The 22,166-nt window shown below is 56.1% G+C and overlaps 1 protein-coding gene across 3 annotated transcripts in view; it reads left to right on the top strand.

The window, feature by feature from the left end:
• Positions 1-22,166, top strand: part of GALNT9 (polypeptide N-acetylgalactosaminyltransferase 9) — a 50,576-nt gene that overhangs the window by 5,052 nt on the left and 23,358 nt on the right. For all 3 annotated transcript variants that reach the window (XM_074321824.2, XM_074321825.2, XM_074321826.2), the window contains exon 2: positions 15,257-15,437. In XM_074321824.2, coding sequence (XP_074177925.2) covers positions 15,257-15,437 — 181 coding nt within the window. The remainder of the gene's footprint in view (positions 1-15,256; positions 15,438-22,166) is intronic.

Genomic DNA, 22,166 nt, shown 5'->3' with positions numbered 1-22,166 from the left:
GACATGGGTGACCAGCTTGCTAAGGGGCATGTGTCCCCAGAGCTGTGCCCACTGGAACGGGGTCCCAGATTTGAAAGCAGGAAGCCAAAGTCCTACCAATAGTCTGAACACAATGCGTTTAAATAGTAAGACCCCAGGTTGAGCTGGATGGACAGGTCATATGATGGTGAGGGGCAGGATGGGGACTATTACTGACATTTGCCTTGCACCAATGTCTAGCCGTGCAGCCGTTTTCTCCCATGGTGTTTGCTTCATCGCTAGGCAGGTATCGCGGCTGAGAAGCTAATCTGGGGAGCCCATCCAAAGCTTCCCCACCTGACATGAATGGGGGTTGGTCAGCCCACGTTCTCCCCACCCGTTGACAGCCCCTGGCTCAGGGTTTCACACCAGCCATGTGAGGACAGTGAGGGGTCTCTCATTTCCCCTGCACAAGATGGACACCCTGTCAGTGCTGTGAGAAAGATAAAAGCAGGTGAGACGGGACGGCAGCCTGTAGAAGACTGTCGAGCGGTCTGGGGCTGGGAGGACCTGGCTGTCCCCTCGGGACCCGCTGGCCCCACCGTGCGCCTGTCCCAGCCCACCAGCCCTGAGAGCCCCTGGCTGCATATAAGAGGCTTTCCGAGCTTCTTCTCTGTATCCCCATGTGCTTCGGGGTGCTTTCAGATATCCCACCAGGGAGGGTCCCTACCCATTTGTGAGTTTTAATTCCTGAGTGGCTCCCTGCTGGTTCCAGGGGCCTTTCCAGCTCTAGCCCATCAGTCTTCATCCTTCTGGAACCTCCTATGAGTCCCAAAGTCCTGCGCTGCTGCAAAATCAGCCCCAGTCTGCGATTTAATCACAGGCCCTGGCAGGTCTTGCTTCAGAATGGCAGCGGCATGTAATTGGCTGGCCATTTTCCCCCCAGGGTCATTGACTGGCTGGCCTTTCACCCTGCATCAGTGCCACCCCACCGCCCCCATCACTGTTGTTGATTTTCTACAAAGAGTGAAAAATAGTTAATGCTCCCAACTGGAGCCCAAGCTCTCACATGACCTCGGTGGGGCCATAGGCCGGTTGACCAGAATTGCCTGTCCCCTCGTCCTAGTCGTCCACAGTGGGCACACATGAGGACCAGCCTGCAATTACATTTCACTCACTCTGAGAAGATTAAGAGCCTTTGGTTTTGCTTGTTTTCTCTCCTTTGCCTGAGCTGCTTTGCCTGCTGGGCTGGCTCTGACCCCATCCAACCTCGGATGAGTCAGGACATGGAGGCCCCTTCCCGGATATGGAGGCCCCCTCCCACACACACCCTTTCCGGACATGGAGGCCCTTTCCCAGCCTTGCGTTTGGGGGAGACAACAAATGCCCCTCACGTGTTTCCATTGGGGGGAGCAGACCTCACTAGGGCTGGCTTCACCTGGAGACAAGTCTGGGAATCCCAGTCAAGCTTCCAGGAATAACGCCTGCAGACAAAGCCCGAGCCTGGGAGTGTGTGGGGCGAAGCGATTTTGCATTTACGGTTCAGCTCAGCAATCTGCATATTTCAAGGGCTCTGTACTGTTTTCTAAAAGGACCGTTTATCCTTTGTTGGCTGAAGACTCGACAAAAGTCTCTAAACATCCCTGTATCTGATGCCCCCACTGACGTTCCAGGACTGCACCCAGGTCTCAGGACGGCTTAGCCGACTTCTCTGTTCCTCCGTCCCTAAGTGCACATGCCCTGGCAGGACACGTAGCTGGTGCTGAAGGAGGGGCAGACGAGAAGGGCCCTTGGGAATGCCATCGTGACATGGATCTTCCCGGATGGGGACTTCAGTTTGGAGGGCAGAGGTTGGGACGTCTTAACCACACTCAGCGAGTGTGGTGATCACATGAGTCTGACACCCCTACCCCGCTGCTCCCCCAGCTGCCATTCACCAAAAGGAGAAACTCATTTCCAGGTTGTTTAAAAGATACTTAAGAGCTGTGTTATGTCCCAGCGTGGAAGCCAGGCAGCCAGGCCCAGGCCACTTGTCTGATGTCAGCAAAGCAAACATGGGCTTTGTCCCCAACCTCTGCTCCAGGAGGCAGCGCAGGCTGGCAGGGGGGTTCCCATACCCCGAGATGTCCGTGGCGTCTGCCTCACATGCCAGAAACAGGAGAGGACACTTTGTAAAGAACCTCAACCTGAGGTCCCCCAACCTGTGCTGCTCATAAGACAGTGGAATTGAGGGGGGCGTTAGTTCCCGCAGACGCTGTGGTCTGAGGCTGCAGCACGCGGTAAGTGTGTATGATAAACAGCTTTCTTTGGGCATTCTGGGGTTCAGAGTCTGATGTGGTCTCTGGCTGAAACTGCAATGTCCTCAGGGCTGGTTCCATTTGGAGGCTTCAGGGAGAGTCGTTTCCTGGCTTTTCCGGGTTTTGGCACGTGACCTCCCTCTGCCTCTCTTCTGCAGTCACATCTCCCTCTCTCCTCCTCCCTGTCCACTTTTAAGGACTTTCTGATGACATAGGGCCCACCCAACAATCCAGCGTCATCTCCCAGGTCAAGGTCAGCTGCTGAGCGACCTTAATTCTCTTTGCCACGTGACCAAACACAGACCTAGGTTGTGGGGCCAAGTGTGAACATTGTTGGGGCCGGAATGCCGCCCTTCACAGTGGGCAAACCTTAGACTTGATAAATGTGAATACTGATAAATGTTAGGGGGCAAAAGGCAGCCGGGAAGGACAAAGTGGGAGAGGGAGGCAGGGTACCTCCCACGGGCGTGTCAGGACCGCAGTGACGTTTCTGTGAAGGCTGGAAGCAGGGAGCAGATGTGGCATGCAGGGTCTGGAGAGCTGGCGCCAGGCCCGCGGGCACACAGATCCTGACACGGGCGCAGCCAGGAAGCCGGTCTCGGGGGTTGGTGTGGGAGGCTCACATTTGGGAGCTGTCTTAGTTAGCTGGGGCTACCTAACAAGTACCACAGACCACACAGCGGCGGCTTACACAACAGAGATTCTTGTCTGTCTCTGGAGGCTGGAAGTCCAAGATCCAGGTGCCGGCAGGTGGGGTTCTGGCGAGGCCCCTGTCCTGGCCTGCAGACAGCCTTTTCTCTGCGTGCTTGCGTTCCTGGTCTCTCTCCCTCTGTGAGGCCACAGTCCTATTGGACCAGGGCCCTCAGTGACCTCACTTAACCTGAATGATGTCCCTAAGGGCCCTTCTGCAGGTACAGTGACATGGGGTAGGGGTGGGGTTAGGGCTTCAGCACTTGAGTTTTAGGAGAACACAGTTCAGCCCACAGCAGGAGTTACCTGCATACAGATGCTGTGAGGCTTTGCAATCTCGCCTAGACTGGGAGTGAGTGTGGGTGGAGAAGAGACCAAGTCCCGCTGGGCAGGGGCATCCCCCAGATGAGAGGGAATGGTGGGTGGGTGGGGCACGGCAGGCGAGGGTCTTGTGCCCGCCTCAAGGGACCACCAGCGCTGCCAAGTGCTGAGATGGCTCATGCAGGAGGAGGACCGAGGCTGACTGCTGGCTCAGCAGCTTGGAGGTGACCTGGTGGAGGGGATGGGTGAGCAGAAACTGGACACACCAGCCTGAAGCTGTGCTGGTGACGCAGGGCTTCTCGGCCCAGCACTGTTGACATTTGGGACTGGTGACACTGGGGGGGGGGGGGTACTGTCCTGAGCATTACAGGGTGTTGAGCAGCGTCCCTGGCCTCCACCAGGTGTGACAACCAGAAATGTCCCCATGTGTTATCGAATGTCCGTGGGGGCAAACCCATCCCCAGCTGAGAACCACGCTGTGAGGGAGGCTGAGATGGGGCTCAGTCCTGGAGAGCAACGTGGGGCACAGGACGTCATTTCCAAAATGGGAGCAGGGCAGCGTGGGTGGACGCAGTTGGAGCTGCTCCTGAAGTCCCGCCCCCCCACGGCGGGGTGGGGGGGCCTGACCAGCACGAAGGCCGCTGCTGCGCAGGGCCGGGCGGCAGGGAGCCCACGTGGGTGGGAGCTGGATATCTCTGAGCCTCCCGTTTTCTCAGCGAGGCCACGGGCTGAGGTAGAACGCAAACCCCCTTCTTCTCTCCCTGCTCCCTGCTCCCTCCTCCCTCCTTCCTTTTTTTGAAGTACAGCTATAGCACTAAATGGATTTTTAAAAAGAAAGTATGCTTGGTTTTACATCTTCTATGTTTCACTGCAGCATAGAGGTTATTACAAAATGTGTGTCGTGAAGTGGGGACACTGGGTGGGTTGTGTTGAGAACCCCGGTCTGTCAGGTGGGGATGGACAGGGGGTGGGGTGGGGGGGCAGCGGGAGAGGGTTCCGAGAGCCCGCAGAGTGGGAGCTCTGCCCTGTCACCCCTCCGCCCAGGGCAGTTCCATCCACAGGCCTTTCCTGGAGGTAGAGGGGAAGTTGAGGAAAGAGCAGGCAGGCTTCCAGGGTGAGGTGGGCCTGGGTGGGGGACTCCCTGGCCCCCTGGGCCTCCTCCCGGGCTCTCACCGTGGACACTGCATCCTCTCAGGCCCATCTCTTTCTCCCCCTCCCCGCCACGGACACATTGCACCTTGGAGAATGTGCTCGTTCTCGGCGTGAGGGCTGCCCCCCTCCCCATCCTAGTCCCCCCAACCTTCTGGCTTCTGAGTGAGACCCAGGACAGAGGGTGCTCACTGCCCCAGGTAGAGCTCACGCTGTTGATTGGAACTCTCTCTGAGGCTGTTTCATGCCCACCTGATGGTAACAGTAGGTGAGGTGAGTGTCTGTGTACCTGGGGTCTGTGAACGCGTGCCGTCCTCACCACAGCCTGTGAGGAGACCATCTCTCTATCCTGCTGCCCCCACGAGGAGACGAGGGCCCCGCGAGGTCGTTCCATGGCAGGCGGGGGATGAGACCTGCATGTGGGCTCCAGGCTCCCTGCGCCAGAGGCCTCCCCGGTGCCAGGCTGAGAGCACAGCTCCTGCCTCTTTCAGCAAAAAAGGACTATTTTTATTTTTAACAGGATAGCTCAGTCACATCAGGTCTGTGTGCAGCCCCGTGTGAAACCCAGTGAGCCTTGATTTTATTTCAAAGGAAAAAAATAACACGCGTGCCTGGGCTACATGAGGGACTGTTTTCACACTGTTTTGAGCAGATTGTGGAAAACGCCTGTTAGTATTCTGTGTGCTGGAGCATGGGCGCAGGGCTAAGGGGGGCCGGGCCAGCCACCCAGGTTCCAGACCAGTGCCACCCCCGCCCCCACAGCCTGGGGCAGTTGGTGAGGCCCTTGCTCGTCAGCCTCCTCACCTGCAGGTGGATCATAGTATTTGTCTCCTGGTTTTGCTGTCAGGATGCAGGAGGGGAGACGTGGGAGAGCCTGGAGTGGCTGGTGTGGTGTTTGCTCGCGGGGAAGGAGGCCCGAGCTGCCTTTGCAAAGCCATTATCACGTCTGCTGATCCACACTCCCGGACCTCCCAGCCCAGCTCCTCTGGACTAAGCCCGGCGCTGACCCCAGGCCTGTGCGGAAGTTGGGAGGGGGCAAGGAGATGGTTTCATCCTATGCATACTTTATTCACAGAATTGTACAGGGACCAAATGTCATGTCCCCCCCCCCCCCGCACCCCGTAAAATTCCTGTGTTGGAACCCAGCCCCAGTGGGGTGTACGAGGAGGTGGGGTCTCTGGGAAGTGATTAGGTTTAGATGAGGGCGTGAGTGGAATCAGTGCCCTGGTATGAATAGGAACAGAGGGGTGACACTTTCCGTGCGCACACACCAAGGACAGACCAGGTGAGGACACTGAGAACTTGCAGCCTCAGAACCATGGGAAGTAAATATCTGCTGTTTAAGCCGCAGCCTCAGGGGTCGGTGGTATTTGTTATGCGGCCAAGCTGACTGAGTTAGGGCATCCACACGGGGGTGGGAGTGGGGGGCCCTCGGCATTTTCAAGGTCAGCACATACTCCTGGGCTTGTCCGTCTTCCTTGCCTGGAAGGTCACTGTCTCCTGGACGGAGGCCTGGGCATGGCACCCACGGCTCCAGTTCTGTCTCCTTCACTTTGGGAGCCCGCAGTTGTCCCTTCCTTCCTTCCTTCCTTCCTTCCTTCCTTCCTTCCTTCCTTCCTTCCTTCCTTCCTTCCTTCCTTCATGCATTCCTTCCTTCACAAGCACGTGCTGAGTGCCTGCTGTGAGCTAGGTTCTGGGCGCCACGTGAGCGAGGCGGGCAGCCCTGCCCTGGGCGGGACAGAGCCAGCCCACTCTCTGGGCCACCCAGACTCCCTACTTCCTCCGGCTGAGCCTGCATCCCCACTCCTGTCCCCAGAGCGTGGGGTCCTAGGTCCCCTCCTGTCTCTAACCCTCAGAACAAGCATTTCCCAGGAAATTAGCACTCAGGGTTTGAGCAGACAGCTGAGCTCGAGGGAACCAGAGGCTGAGGTGGGCACAGGGCACTCGGGGCCCGAACGCTCTGACCTTCTTGGGCTGTTTCCCTCAGAGCCAGGTGGCCGGTGAAGTGATAGGACACTCCAATGTCCCCATATCTACTCCCCAGCAATAACTGGGCTGCGATCTGGGGCAGGTTGACACTTAATACTGCAAGGAGCAGGCCGTGTGACATTCTACGCCCTTCACATGCTTCACAAAGTGAAAGGAAAGGCCAGGGAGTCCATTCTGCCAGCTATTTCCAGCCATCCCTTATTTCCATGCTTTGGCCCCATAAATATTCATATTAGTTGGACACAAGTATTATGTGTGAAGATTTATCAAACACTATATTAGTCTCAGTGAGGATATATTTTACAGGTATTGCCATGTCCTGCAAAATATTCATGACTTCACAGTTTCAGAAGGGTAGTCAGTCTTTCCGCTATTGACAATATGTTATTAGTTTGGGTCCCCAGGGAATCTTAAAAGACCTGTCTGTAATGAAATTAGCTGTTGTATTTGGAGAGTGGGTAAAGCTGAAGCTGGGAGAGGGATTATCTACAAAGGCCGAGAAAGCCGATGCTCTCATTTTATCTCCACTTTGTAATCATCAAAATTAATAGCCAGGCACGTTAAATTGGCCTAAATTTTTATAGGGTGAAGAGAGAGAAGAGCCAGGAGCTGGGGGGAGCTCTGCCCGCTGCTGTTTCCACCCCTCCCCCCACTCACACACTGCAGATGACGGCCAAGGTCACAGGCCCACTAAGGGACAGCAGGTGACAAGTGATTTTCCTGCTGCGAAGTGTGGAGTCCGTCTTTGCTGGGTGACGGGAGGGGGAGTCTGATGGCCTCCTTGATCCGAGGGCAGCGTGAGGGCCCACCGACCATGGCAGTGCCCCGTCTGAAATCTGTCTGTGGGTCTCGTCCATCACTGGTATGTGACCGTCTGCTGGTCATCGTCAGGGAACATGGATTTGTGGCATCCTTGGAGGCCTGGGGGCAGGGTCAGTATCTGCTCCTCCAGGCTCTTGGGGGCTCTGCCACCCCTGACCAGGGCTCAGGAGCCATGTGCCCCACACAGGGGTCGGTCCTGTGGTCCAGTTGGCCCTCCAACGTCTTCCCTTTTGCACCCTCTTTTAAATATCAACTTTGCAGCATTTAGAAGCTCCCCTCCCACACATACCCCTGGGAAAAAAAGCAAATTATGGACTCGCTCATCTCCCAGTTCCCATTTGTCTTCATTTTGGTCTAGTAATTTCTTGCCATCTTGTCAGATATTTATTGCTTTATAGAAATGGATGTTATTACTATTGTTTCAAAACTAACATTCTTTATGGTTTTCAGAGTGGTAGTTGGTCCCACTAGCCTGGCTGGCCCTCGTGGGGACCCCGGCTGACACTGAGGGCCCTCCTCTGGGCTGTCGGAGGCTGTGTGTCCCCAGAGGTGTCCCGACACTGAAGCATGGGCCAGGCTGTATCTCAGGACCCGCCCGACTTTGCAGGTGATGACACAACCCCCCTTCCCAAAGACTCCTTCACTCTGCCTCTTCCTCTCGGGTCATCTTGTGACTGGCAGCCTCTCCATTCGGGCTGCTTCCTCTCTCAGAATATTGGCTTAAGTCTTGGTGACAGATGGAAATCAGTGACTCAAAGAGAAGCTGGGAGCTTGAAAGCCACACTTCCTTCCAAGTTGAGAAATCTCAGCCGCCCACATGTCCCAGGTGTCCTGTGTTCCAACGGGTGGCTTTGCCAAGTATCAGAGACTCAGGGACAGAGGCAGTCTGAAGGGCTCCTGGGCAGCTGGCGGCTACGTCGGCCTCCCTGGAGGGCTCTGGCCCAGGACGGTCACGAGTCCTTTTGGGGGTCTTCCTGGGCAGCCTGCTTTTCCTCTCATTGCTCACACCCCCTTCCTTCTCTGGGTGAGGAGTCAGAGTCTCTGACCAAACCCCGACAAAGTGGCCTGAGTGCGCTGTGGTTGGTTTTTCTCACAGAACATGGTATCTGTCCTCAGGAGCCCAGCCCTTCCTGCGGGTGGCATTCCACCTCCTGGTCACAGGCTGTGTGCCCCAGCCCTGGGCACTGAGTCCTGGTTCCAGGCAGGAGAAATGGGGAAGGACTGCAGCTAAAAGGCAAAAACAACCAACCAACAGCTCTGGGGGCCTGACTGTTTCTTCTTCACTTGTGGCCTCGTCACTCCCATCTCTGCCTCTGTGTGACACGGCCTTCTCTTCTGTCTGCGTCAACTCTCCCCCACCCTCTATTTGAAGGCAGTGGGGCCCTGCTGGATAACCCAGTGTGCTCTCCCCATCTCAGGGTCCTTTATATCATCTGCAAAGTCCCTTTTACTGTTTAAGGCGACGTGCCCACAGCTTCAGGGGCTAGAACCTGACATGTTTGGGACCACACTCAGCCTGCCTCACCAACCGTGCCTAACACGTGCACCCAGGAGTCTGTTACCGTCATGCTTTTTCACAGCATCTGAGTTGCTGATATTATGGATGTGAACCTGGAGCCACTCCTGCAGGGGGCGCTCATGAGCCGCAATCCCTATCACACCCCATTGTGCGCCCCCCCCACTCCACCCCCGGTGGGGCCAGTGACAATCTCGGTTTATCTTGACCTTTTGCTGTCATTCTCCTCAGGGTTCAAGAGAAAGTGTCCGGGAATCGGGGTCCAGACCACTCCTCACTGTTCTCGTCCAGACCCCGAGTCCGTCTCCTGCGTGAACAGTGTCTCACGCCCGTTCTGCACGGCTGTCTCCTTGCAGCGATGTCTCCCCAATTATCTCTTGTAATTAAGGAAGTTCGCTCCCTCAGGTCAGGCGAGAGGAACTTCAGATGATCGCAGACTTGCTCTGGGCGTCAGCCGCCCTTTCACATAAGTGTCCAATCTCATCCAATTAGGACAATGATGATGAATTTGGGACTGGAGGGACCCCGCTTCCGCCTGCTTCTTTAATGGAAGCTGCTTTGCTCTCCAAAGTCACATGGCTGCCTCTGAAACCAGACGCATTTCACTGCAGGTGTCACCTTGGGCTCTGAGCAAGAGCATGGAAGCAGAGAATGTTCTGGAAGAAGCGGGGCCCCCCCATGAGCATGGTGGGTGTTTCAGTTTGGAGGGGGGCCTGGAGACATTCCTGTGCCCTCCAAGCTTTGCTATCCACCCTGATCTTGACAATCTTCTCCCCCCACACAGCGTGGGACCCGCCTGTGCCTCCTCCACCCGGACCCCCAGCAACCTGGACCCCTGGGGAGCCACCCACAGGCCTGCCAGTCCTCTATGGTAGTTGGTCCAGGCCTTGCTCTGCCTTGGCCGGCCCAGCTCCTGTCCGCCTGGGCCAGGGTGGTGCACACCTGAGTGGGGCACCCACCTGGGCTGGGAAGGGAGGTTCCAAATCATCAATGTCCTCAGGCCTCAGGAAGCCCTCCTCCTCTCCCAGGTGGGTGCCACCTCCAGGCCATCAGATCAGCACAGCCCCATGGGGTCCATTCTCAGGCCCCCCCAAAACCCCTCCCCCGATGGTTACTGTGCCTGGCCCTCCAGTGGCCCCCATTTCCTGCAGGCTGAAAGCGAGGTCCTCTGGAAGCTCCAGGAAGCCGTGTCCCTCCCCCACCCCCGAATGTGTGGAATGAGGGGCCTGACGGTCATTCCCACGATCCCCATGCATGTCGCTGACCCCAGCCGCTGGCCTGCGTTCACCTGTTGGTGGGACTGTCTCCTGCTGGAATGTGAGCACCTGGGGGGGCACACTGTGCCTGGTCCCCTGGGTGCCCAGTCCCTGCACTTGGGAGGCACCCCAGGTGCCCAGACATTTTTGATGGGTGGATAAGGGAATAAGTGGCATAGCCCAGGTGAGACTTTATGTTTGCAGCTGTGAAAAGTTATGTTTGTGCAGAAATTTTAGTGACATAGGAAAGTGCGGGGGATGTGGAATAAGAACAGAATGGAGGCTTGTATACACTGCGTACGAATTTACTGAGCTTGGTTGAAACCGTTACATGAAATTGTATACAAATAACATGGAGCACTAAAATACCCGTATTGATTCTCTCTGTGGAGTGCGATCCTGTGGGAGTGCGTGTGCATACACGTATGTGTACGTGTATTGTGTGTTTTTGTGTGTGTGCGCGTGTGTTTTCAGAATCTCCTACAATAAGCATTTATGACCTTTTCAATCAGAACAAATGCACTTTCTAATTAAAGAAGTAGAGGCAGACATTGCTGGCAGCGTGTAAAGTTAATCTAAATCTTCTGTAAAGTAATTTGGCACCAAGATCCATAAAAAGCAAATAGGAACTGTTAAGCGAATGTTTATGTATCTGTTTGGTAGACTATTTCATGGTGGTTTAAAAGATAAGTATTAATTATAATCATTGTTGGGTCATATACAATAAATAGGAGACACTTTGAACAATTTTAAGTGGGAGCAAAAAGCAAAACGCGACCATCAGCCGTAGGACTGGGCACAGTGCTTGGTGGTCGTCTCCAAGGGCAGTGCCATGTCCAGGTGATGCAGAGCGGGCAGGGACAGTGACCCAGAGCCGGCGGCGGCCATCGCAGTCCTGCCGGGCTGAGGAAGGCTGAGCACCAGCTGGCAGCTCGTTTTCCTGAGATGTGAGGCGCCTCCCTGGCATGATTAGGGGTTCCCCAGATGCCCCCAAACCAGGGCTTGTGTTCGGTCTGGAGGCCGTGACATGCCAGACTCCTCCTTGTCACCTGTCAGTCCTCGTGCTGTGCTGGCTGTGGAGGTTGGCCCCACCACCCCTGCCTCTAATCCCATCTGGGGGCCAGGGCTGGCAGTGGGGTGGCCGTGAACGGCACCCCTATACTTGCCTGGCGCAACATGAGCTGCATAATGCAGCCTGTCCTGCGTGAAGCCAGGTGTATCCAGAGGTGGTTCCCTGGCGAGAGTGCCGTGTCCCCCTTGTTGGAGAGTAGTCGCTTCCTTCCAGGAGACGGTGGTGCTAAGAGTAGGTAAATGCTTCCTCAGTGCCCCTTGCTGGTCAAAATGAAAAACTGGTGACCCTCACTGGCCCCTCTGTAGTCGCTTTGAGATGTTTTGATGATCGGAGGGTGTGGTCAAGAGGCCGGGCCGTGCCCACTGTGAACCTCAGGGTCACCTCTGTGCATGGGGGCGGCTGGGGCACCCATGGGAGTGAACGAGGTGTCTGTGCAACGTCCAGCACAGGCCAGGCCAGTCCCTGGTCAGCAGTAGAAAATGTCAGCTATCTTGGCTCGCAGTGACCGCACGCGTGCCAGGATGACGGGAAAATGCTTCCTGCCTTGTGTTTGTAGAACAAGTTGTCAGACAGACATTCCAGAGGCTGAGCTAATGCGTGCAAATTCCCCATTGTTCTCAAAATCACATCTTATTCAGGGATAGAAGGAGGAGGAATTGCGAGATTTCAAACAGGAAGACGGCGTTTGGGTGGTGACCACGTCCTCTCTGAGGAGGACAGCCTCCGTGTCCGCCAGCATGTCCCAGCATGTCCCATTCTCAGAATCGCTGGCTGCAGGTCACTTCTGAGCAGGCGGTGTGCACACTGGGCCTGCATGTTTGATTCCCGGGGTACCCTAACAAAGCCCCCCCCCAAAAACGATGGCCAAAACAACAGACGTTCATTCTCTCTGGTCCTGCAGCCAGAAGTCTGAGATCAAGGAGTCACAAGGCCACGCTCCCTCCAGGGGAGGGTCCTTCCTGCTCCTTGCATTTCTGGTGGCTCCAGGGGTCCCCGGCTTGTGGCCGCACTGCTCCAATCCCTGCCTTCATGGTCACACGGCCTTCTCCTCTGAGTCTGTGTCCGAAATTCCCTCTCCTTATAGGGACCCCAGTCACTGGGTTAGGATCCACCCCAATTCAGGATGCCCTCTTGGTAACTAGTCACATCCACAGAGACCCTGTTCCCAAATAAAGTGGTACCTGCAGGTCCGGGTAAGCACACACAGTCTACAGAGCCAGCTGCCCTTTCAGGGGCCCTGGTGAACGGCCCCCAAGGGCAGAGGCAAGGCAGGAATGAGGATGCTGGCACCCCGTTCCCTCACTCACAGGTCTGCTCGCGCAGCCAGGAGTGTGGGCGATGGGACAAAGTCCATGCACAGGTTCCATCTGCTCAGGCCCTGCAGGGAGGCAGGGACCTCGCTAACCTTCACAGGGTCCTCCTGCCTCCTTTGCCCTGGTTTCCTGGGGGCTGCAGGAGCCCTGACCCTTTAGCGGGAATTCCTTGTGAGACAAGGTGGGAAGCAACACAGCAGATACGAGAAAAGGGGGAAAGGTGAGCGTTCCAGAACCCGGCAGGAAAGTGGTGTGTGTGCCTTTCCTGAAAAGCGAAGTCACATCTGGGGGCTTTTAATCGGCAGAGCTGTTACAGGTCTGTCCCATTCAAAGGACCTTCATGGGGGAGATCAGAGTCCCTTGCAGGCCACACAGATCCTGAATCCCACAGCCTCCTACAGCTGCTGTGGCCGTGGGGCCAGAAGGCACGGCCCAGAAGCTCTGGCCAGCACAACTGCCAGTCAGGTATAAAAGTCCAACAGGAAAGCCATTTGCAGATGTCTTAGGACTCAGAAAGTTTACTTTGTGCACGGCCCTTCTGAAATGTCCCTGACAACATGCTTCAGCCAACAGAAAAGGAAGTCGGGGACTTAGGACGATGTGGGACTCACAGAACATGGAGCCAACCCAGGGTCCACGTCAGAAGAAATCCAGGATGGTGACCGGGGGAATGACACGTGAGGAGTGAGGACGTGGGCGGGCTCGGGGAGGCACGGACCCGAGGACCCCGAGAGCGGGCGCCTCCTTAGAGTTTGCACCCAGCTCCACTCTAGTGCCAGCCCTGCTGCGACATTGTTCTCGAGAGGAATCTGGGCCCGGCTCCACGTCACCTGGGATGAGGCATCCCTGAGCTCACGGAGGCCGTGGAAGGTGGTGTAGCTGGTCCCACAGCGCCACACTGCCAGCAAGCACGCGCTGGTTCTGGCGCTTGCAAACCGTGTGACTTCGAGCATGGCAGCTGACCTCCCCGTGTTTCAGTTTCCTCATGAAAGTGGATCTGTTGTAGCACCTGCCTGCAGCGGTGTCGTGGGGTTCCTGGGGCTAAAAGTGCCTGCATGTACCTGTGTGTCCACCCTGGAAAGCTGTACAGAAAGCCAAGAACCAAACTTTAGGGAAAAAACCCAACTATGCCTAATTTGGGAATACAGTGTCAGGAAAAGCAAGCGATGTGGCCTCGACATTTGAAAATTCTTCACTAAATGGCAGGGCTTTAACAGGTGCGAGAATCCCACTGTGGTCTCTGAGGTCCGGTGACGCTAGCTGCACAGTGCATCATATTTATGTAATGACCACGTGACCAGTGTGGCCTCATGTCTGGTGTTAGGACCGACATTGAGCCAAGGCTTGTGGAAAGTTGGGTCACGGCCACGTAGTGAAACGTGTGAGCTAGGCGGGAGGCATGCTGATGTGTTTCTTTTGTTATTTTTGCAATTCAACATTTTATGTTTTTATTGTGACTTTCATTGTGGGAAGAACACTGAGCATGAGATGTCCCTTCCTAACAAATGCTTAAGGGCCCAACACAGCATGGTTAATGAAACCCTGTGGAGCCAGCTCTGAGCTTATTCAGATAAGTTTAGGTACTTACCTGTAACTGAAACAACGTATACCCACCCTCCCGCCCTGCCCAATAGTAACTGGGGGAGGGGGGGATTTGCTCATTTCTCCTCTCACCTGGTAGGAAGTTGTTAGACACCCGCTAAAGTCGACTCTTCCAGAAATAGAGCTGCAAATATGCCTCTTACGGTCACAAAGGTAACCACCAGAACAACTAAAAATAATAACAGAGCTAAGAAAAATCAGGGAGGGGGGCGTGGGGGCCGGAGTGTAGGCGGTGGTGACAGTGGACTGAAGCCCAGGGAAATTGTCTCCGACTCACATCAAATTCCTATGCAAATGTGCAGGAAAGGGTCTAAGAGTCGTCCATCCCCAGCAGCAAGGAGGGCGTCCTAGTCTGGTGGGCACAGCTCTGGTCCCCAGTTCCCTCTGGGAACAACACTGCTGAGCTGTGTTCCTCTCCTGACACAGGTGACCGCCTAGAACATTCCAGAACACCCCCAGCCTGGCCCTCTCAGGTGCCCACATGCACACTCATCCTGGTCTGAGGGCTCCTTTCCAGCCAGTGACACCTGCCCTGGAGGTTACCTGCTGCCCTGAGCCCCAGGTTGGCTTTGTCCGTTGCTGAGCCTTGTAGACAGAGCCACACAGGACGAGCTGTCTCGTTCCGCGAGCCGCTCCTGAGAACCACGCAGGTTGTTGGGGACGCCAGCGGTGCCCTCCTCTTACCCGAAAGCCATGTGCCTTTGTGCACAGGTGCGATTGGTTGGAATGAAAAAGACAGACAATATTGAGGGCTGTGAGCAGGGGGCCAGCTGCTTTGTGTTTTTTGTTCATTTTTATTTCTTTTATATTTTAAAAAATTAAGACACCTTATTTTTTAGAGCAGTTTTAGGCTTACAGGAAGACTGTGGGGAGGCCCCTCCCACACACTCTGGGTTATTAATAACAGACGGACCGACATCATCATCCCCTGAAACCCACAGCTGACATGGGTCATACTTGGTGCTACACGTCCTGTGGGTTTGGATGAATGTGTAATGACGTGTCTGTCATCACGTGTCACACAGGGTCGTTCCTCTGGCCTACACGCCCTCTGTGCTCTGCCTGTCTCCCCACCCCTCCAAGCACGGATCTTCTCACCGGCTCCGTGGTTCTGCTTGTCCCGCCACATCCTGCAGCTGGAACCCTGTCGGGTGCGAGGAATGTCCCGAGTGGGCCTGAGAGAGGGCTGTGCGGCGAGGCTGGGAGGGGCGCGGGAAGGACGGCTGCATCCCGGGACCTGCCTGACCACCCTCTTTCCTCCTCCCCGCCAGGCCTCGCCAAGCCCATGGGTCTGGTGGAGGGGCCGGGAGGCCTGGGCCAGGGCGGCATGGCAGCCACTCTGCAGGACGACAGCCAGGAGACGGAGGGCAAGTATGAAGAGTACGGTTACAACGCTCAGCTGAGTGACCGCATCTCGCTGGACAGAACCATCCCCGACTACAGGCCCAAAAAGTGAGTAGCGGCCCCTCCTACAGGGACCAGCAGCAGCGCCCCAGCCAGCCATGACACAGACCGTCACAGAGAGGTGGCATGGCTACTCCGGGTGTGGGGAGCCCTCCCGGGTCCCTCTGCCCTCAGCCAGGCACCAGCGTCCTCACAGCGCGGAAGGGGCTCGGTCCCTGTTGACACAGACATTTGTGAGTCTGGGGAGGCGGGCTGCCCCGTGGCTGATGCTCAGGGTGCTGCCACGAACACAGGTGACACAAGTGACACAAATGACAGAAGCTTGAAGCATCAGGCTCTGCCAAGCACATTTGTCCTACTTGCTTCTGGCCCAGTTACTACAGGGGCGGGTGGAGACTTGAAAGAGGCATTTGCCAATCTGTCAGGGCGGACAAACCCCTATCCTCCTGTCCCCAAAGCCACAGCAGTTGATCAGTCAGAAACTCAGATCCCTCAGTGGCTTTGCTTTGCGGTCACTCAGGACTGAGTCGTCATTCCCGATCACACATCCTGTTTGAAAGCTCACGAGTCACCTTGGTGGGAACGAGACTTAAACAAAACACTGTATTAAGTGGACGTCATGGCTTTAATGAGGCTCAGCTGGGCTGCTTCTGGGGGCCCGTCTGTGGGAACCCTGGCCGGGAAAGCACCTCTGGCAGCGCTTCCTGGCTCGAGCTGGGGTTCGGGGCTGGGCTGGGCAGCCACGTGACCAAGGTTGCTGCTCTGAGTTGGTGACAGGTGGAGAGTGAGTGCTGGGCCTGGGGTGCAGGGACCTGCTCCTGTTTCGGTGTGGGGGGGGTCTGCTCCACCTGTCCCATGAATGCCCTGGGGACCGTCGTCAGGTACAGCCATGCTCCCTGTACAGCTGGGGCTGCCTGTTGTTTGCCTCCCTGAAATCTAGTTTTCCCATTTGGGGCCGTAGCTCTTTGTCTCCCTGGGAAGCCAAGGAAACTGTCCATCCCAGATGCAGGGCAGGTCTTGTGACCCAGGGCTAAGCCAGTCCCAGCTTGGGGCCCTCCAGCCACAGCGATTGGCTCAGAGCTGTCACATGGCCAGCCCAATCTTGGAATTACCTGAGTCCATTTGGGGGGGAAAACATAAATTTTCCCCCAAAGTAAAACTGCAAGGATGGAAACCTGGGGAGCTGCACCATCTTATTGTCAGGGTGGGACAGCTTGGAGTTCCAGAACCCACCGTGGAAACCAAGGAAAGTCCCGGCAGGTACGGCAGCCCTGGGAGGTGGGCAGGAACCGGCTCCAGTGCCACAGGGTGAGCTCCTAGGTCCAGCGGCCCCTGAAGCTGGTGCTCGTGGATTATAAGTGAAAAGTGCTCTCGGCTCTGCGGTGAATTAGCACACACGCACATACACACACACGTGTGTTTGTAAAAGCTTTTGCTGAAGCAAATTTTCATTGAACTTGTGCTTCCTGAAGTCGCAGGGCTCCCCTGGTTCATCCAAGGTGCCCCCGTGCCCTCAGGGCACCTTCCTCCAGCGTTGGGCTGGGCCTGGCCCTGGCCGCGTGAGCCGCAGGAGGCCGCTGGCTTCCCAGGAGCACCCAGACGCCCCTCCCTCCCTCGCATTCCCGGCGGCTTCCCCTTTGAGGAACCTCCGTCTGCCAAGATGAAACCTGACAGAAGTGATCAACCTCAGTTGTCTTCTCACATCACAGGAGAAGACATCAGAGCGAACTTTGGAAGAGCTGACATTTGCAATGCACCTTAATTGGTAGAGACCTGATTTACAGCAACTCTTATGTGAAGGGGTGACCCTCTCTGCCTCCCTGAATTAGAGAATATGGATTTTTTATTTACATGTGTGTTTCTATCCCATTTCTTTCCAGAAAAGAAACGAGGAGGTTCTGATGCCCGTGATGTGCAAAGAACAACCCCTCAACACACACACACATACAGGCGTGCACACACATGCACACACACGTGTGCACAATGTGATAGATGAACAGCAATGGACGGAGGCCTTCCCAAGCCCCTTGCTGTCCCCGCCAGGCTCTGTCCTGGGCCTGAGGAGCTTGGGGCTGCTGCTCAGACAGCACCTCCCTTGCGCTCGGTGGGCTGCATTGCAGGGATGGTTCCTGTGCAGTGACAGTGCTCATGAGAGCATGGCTGAGGACTTGGGCACCAGTCGTCCTGGGACAGAAAAGGACCTGGTGGGACCCATGCCACATGAGGGCCCCAGCCTCTCCCTGTGGCTTAAGACACACATGTCGTAGAGTGCTGCCTACAGCCAGGTATTACTCCCTTAACCCCGGAGCAAGGCTTTGAGGGCCGATATTGTCCCCACTTTACAGATGGGGAAACCAAGGCAGGAAAGGCCAGTCTCTGGACTGAGCTCCCCAGTGCCTGGCTGTGGAGCTGGGGCCTGAGTGGTCTGGAGGACTGGGGGTGGGGAGAGCATCTCTCCAGGGGAGACTGGGCACTGGGGCAACAGGGGTGCTGTGGGGTCCCTGCCCCTCCCCCCATCGGCCGCTCCTGCACCATCTCTCCCTCCTGCGGGCTCCAGGACGTAGCATCCTCCCCCTCCCAGTAGCTATGCCACCTGCTGTGAGGGGGACCAACCGCCTTTCCTCGGGGCATCCATGTGGACAGGCACTGAGAGCTCAGAGAGAGACACGGTGGCTGCCAGCCCCATCCAAGAGCCCACAGGACAGTCCCTGACCCAGAGCCACCAGTCCTGGCCTTCCAGGAGCCATGACAGGAAAGCCAGCGGTGGCTGCCATGTTAAGCCGCTGCCATGTTAAGCCACTACGTGGGAGGTTGGTTACACAGCTGTCGGCGACTAGAATGCAGGGAAGGACACCTAAGACACAGCGTTGCAGGATGTTGACATGTGGCGTCCTCCATCCTGCAAATGGCAGCAGCTTCATGCTGTCATGTCGGTGGCCATGGCTGGCGCTTAGTAGGCCCTCAGCAAATGTTTATAGATGGTAAAATGAATATATGCACAAAGGCAAGCTCAGTCTATGCCCATCTGAAACGTTCAGGTTTTGATTCCTTAAATGGCCTAATCCCCACGGCACCCGTCCATCCAATCAGAAGCTGTCCTGCTGCTGGGCTCTGACAGGTGCAGTCATCAGAAACCCACACAGGACATCAGAGCATGTGTGTGCGTGTGTGTGCATGTGTCCTGCCCCAACAGCGATTCCACCCACAGTTCCAGTGAGAACTTTCTCCCATTAATACAATATTGATTTCCTGTTTTCTGGAGGTAGACAGCTTTTCTAATTAAGCAGCGGCTTTAATTATGCCACAAAGCACTTAACACAGATCTTGATTAGTAAGCCTGGCCCCTGGGACCAGGAAAGGAAGAATGTAAATGCAAATCACACAGAACCAGAGGGGAGTGGGCCTACCCTACGCCCCGTCTGCATTCCAGCTCAGAGCTGCCCCCGTGTCACGGCTCTCACAGGCTCCATGCACACTGGTTGTCTAAGCTGCCAACAGCTTGGCTGCCATCTCTAACAAGTGCAGACATGGTGGACAGGGAAGGTGAGGGCCTGGGACCCAGCAGTGTGAGCCCAGGGCCGGGTCCTGGCGAGGGTCGTGCTGATGCTTCCTGCATGTAGGGCCTGCACATGGAGGCAGGCGTCTGAGATGATGAGATGGGAAAACTCAGTGTCGTCATGGAAACGAGCCCTGTTGTGTGGGTGGAGCACCTACAGTCACCAGGCTCTTGGGGCCACAGCCTGCGCTGGTGGCTCTCACCAGGAGGCTCCCCCAGTCTGTGCCCTCAGTCTGTGCAGGGTGGGGGTGGGGGTGGGGGAGGTAGGTGTCTGCAGGAGGGCAGGGGGTCCTCAGGGGAGTGGCGGGATGGTCCCCAAGGGTGTGACTCCCACTGGCTCTCTTCTCCGGAACCCAGTTCTGGTGGCTCATTCTGCTTCGGGGTCAGAGGCCAGTGGGAGGCAGATGGAAAGGAGGGACTCAGTCTCAGAAAGACAGTTCCCAGGGTGTGGGGGGCACTGTGCCTCCCTGCCCCCCAGAATCCTGCCTCGGGCCCCCTGGTGGACCCAGCCTCGGTGTGGCACCTGCTCATTTAGGATTCTCCACTCACCTCGGTGTCCCTGGGAGAGCAGGAATATGTCACACACAGTGGCAGATGCTGCCTCCAGGAAGGCATCCACAAGGATGTCACAGGCAGAAGCCATCCCAGGTGACGTGCTGCCAAGAGCCCTCCCTCAGCTGTTCCCAGAAACATCGGTCATGGCCTCACGAGGAGGCTTCCTGGTCTGCACTCAGCCCCAGACCCGTCTCTCCTGCAGGAGATGGATGTGTGTCCCCTTGTCACGAGGTGCAGCTCATGGCTCCCTGGAAGGGACTTCATCCCCTGTCGTCCTGTGTTTATGTCTCCAGCGGCACAAAGCGAGTCCCCATAAGTTTCCTGAGTAACGTAAACTGAGTTATTCTAGGGCTGCAGCTTCGGGGTTCATTTCTGTTTTCCTCAGTCACATCAGAACCCTTGCCTGGCTCCAGTGTGGGGACAGGGCAGGAGCTGCCAACGCAACTGAGGTCACCGCCCAGGGCAGGGAGGCTCCAGCTGGGGACGCCGAACTGCCAGTTCAGGAGCAGAGGGACACCGGGAAAGACCCTGCCAGAGGGAGAGCTGGGAACTCGTGACATCACTAGAGGAAGATGGGCACGCACGTGGTGACGTCCTCGCACCGGGGACTCAGCACAATCCTGAAAACGGGCCCAGCCCAGCGGCCACCAGGAACCTGATGTTTGGCGGAAAAACAGGATGTGAGGGGCCCCTGCAGACAGCACGTCCATTCATGTCAAGTCCAAGCGCACGTATCCTGTTACTCGGAGTGTGAACATACGTGGTCAAGCGCGAGAAGAGCCTGCCCGTGACCCTCGGAGTCGGGACAGTGGCTGCCCCGCAGGAGGAGGAGCAGGCCACTCACCGACAGGGGGCAACGCAGCCTCCTTGCTTGAGCTGGGGGACAGGCACAGGCTGCCGTGGCCTCCTGGCCGTCAGGCCTTCCCTGGGCTCGAATGTCCCTCGATCTGCTCAATAGTTCACACAATTTCTTCTTAACGGAGAAGCGTTATAAGTAAAAGAGATTATGTTATGCCGATTCATGCTGGTCCAAAATGAGCATAACCTGTGTATATTGAACCATGTCTAATGCAGACAACAATTTGTAAGCTGCAAATGTTCACGACGAGTATAACTGGTGAAGTGGACGTGAACGGAGTAAATAAGACAGTATCACCCTGGGGAAAGCACGCGCCTCCTGACACTTGCGACCTCACGGCCGGGATGGCCCCACCTGTGCGTTCCTCGTCCCCCAGTCCTCGCATGGCTGGTTCCTCTTTATCCTTTGGGGCTTGTTTGGGCTGAATTGGGTCCCCCCAAAATTCACAGGTTGAAGCCCTGGCCCCCAGGACCTCAGGATGTGACTGCCCAGGACTCAGGGAGGTGGTTGGGGTAAAATGAGGTTATTGGGCTGGTTTCTGACCCCATAGGACTGGGGTCCTTTTAAGAAGGGGGGTCAAGATGCAGACACACACAGAGGGACAGCTGTGTGAGGACACGGGCACAGAGCCGTCCACACACCGAGGAGAGAGGCCTCGGGGGAACCAGCCCTGCCCACACCTGGATCTTGGGTTTCCCGCCTCCAGGACGGGGGACACTAAATGTCTGCTGTTTACGTCACCTGGTCGGTGGCACTTGTCACATCCGCCCTAGCAGCTAATGCAGGTACAAACACGGTCACGTCCTCATGGCTTCTCTTGCTCAGCTCATGTAAAGACGCCCCCAAGGCACTCTCTCCCCCATTGTCCCCTTTTTGTCTCCGCCACAGCCCCTGCCACGCTCTGGAATCACGTTCTGTGTTTGTTTACTTGCTCTTGGCCCCCTCACCAATGGAAGTGAGGGCTGGAGCACGAGGCCTCCAGCGCCTGGAACAGTGTCCCCTGCATGGTAGGTCCTCATGAAACAGCTGCTGACTACGGGGTGACTTCTTGACACAGGGAGCACAAATGGGTCCCAGAGGTCTGCTGGCCTCCTAACTGATAATGGAAGGAGATAAAAGGGGGTGGGGGCTTCCTGCACGCCTCAGACAGGGTGTGCTGGCTTCTGCTGTCATGAGGACGGTGGGGAGGTGATGTGAGTGTCAGCAGTCAAGGCCCGTGAGTGTGGGTCCGTCCACTCATTAACAAATGTTTATTGTTGATAACTTGCAAAAAGTCCAAAGTGAGAGCCAATAAACATTTACTTGAGAGCAACAAGAATCGCTATTCAGGCAGAAGCCAAATAGTGTTCGGATGAGGAGACAAAAACCAGGGGTATTTATGAGAAGGGAGGGGACAGTTAGATCCACAGAAGGAAGGCACTGGTATTGGTGCAGGAAAGCTACATAGTGACACTAATTCTAAACCATGTTTTTAATTTTCGGTCCAGTAGCCACTGTAGGTAGCCAGTCCCTTAGGCATAACATCTGCTTTCTTGTATCTTTGCAAAGAGTTCTTTGGGACACAATGTTGCAGGCCCCGTGCAAAGGTTATTTTGTCCCATTTTCACATCCCACAGGTTTGAGGAGTCAGAGGTGCCAGGCAGCCCCCCGCTCCATTTTAAAGTGGCTCCGTTTTTAGTTTTTACATTGTAACCTGCTATGTGTACGCAGAGCTCTGGGTTCTGGGATCTGGCAGTGAACAGGGCTGCTCTTTGTTCTTGCGTTCTGAGGGGACAGAGACACCGCATAAGGACACTTGAAGATGGCG

The sequence above is a fragment of the Rhinolophus sinicus genome, chromosome 9 (genome assembly GCF_057876585.1).
Source record: "Rhinolophus sinicus isolate RSI-liver-muscle chromosome 9, RSI-T2T, whole genome shotgun sequence".
Classification (NCBI taxonomy): domain Eukaryota; kingdom Metazoa; phylum Chordata; class Mammalia; order Chiroptera; family Rhinolophidae; genus Rhinolophus; species Rhinolophus sinicus.
This window is presented reverse-complemented; position numbering and strand designations above follow the sequence as displayed.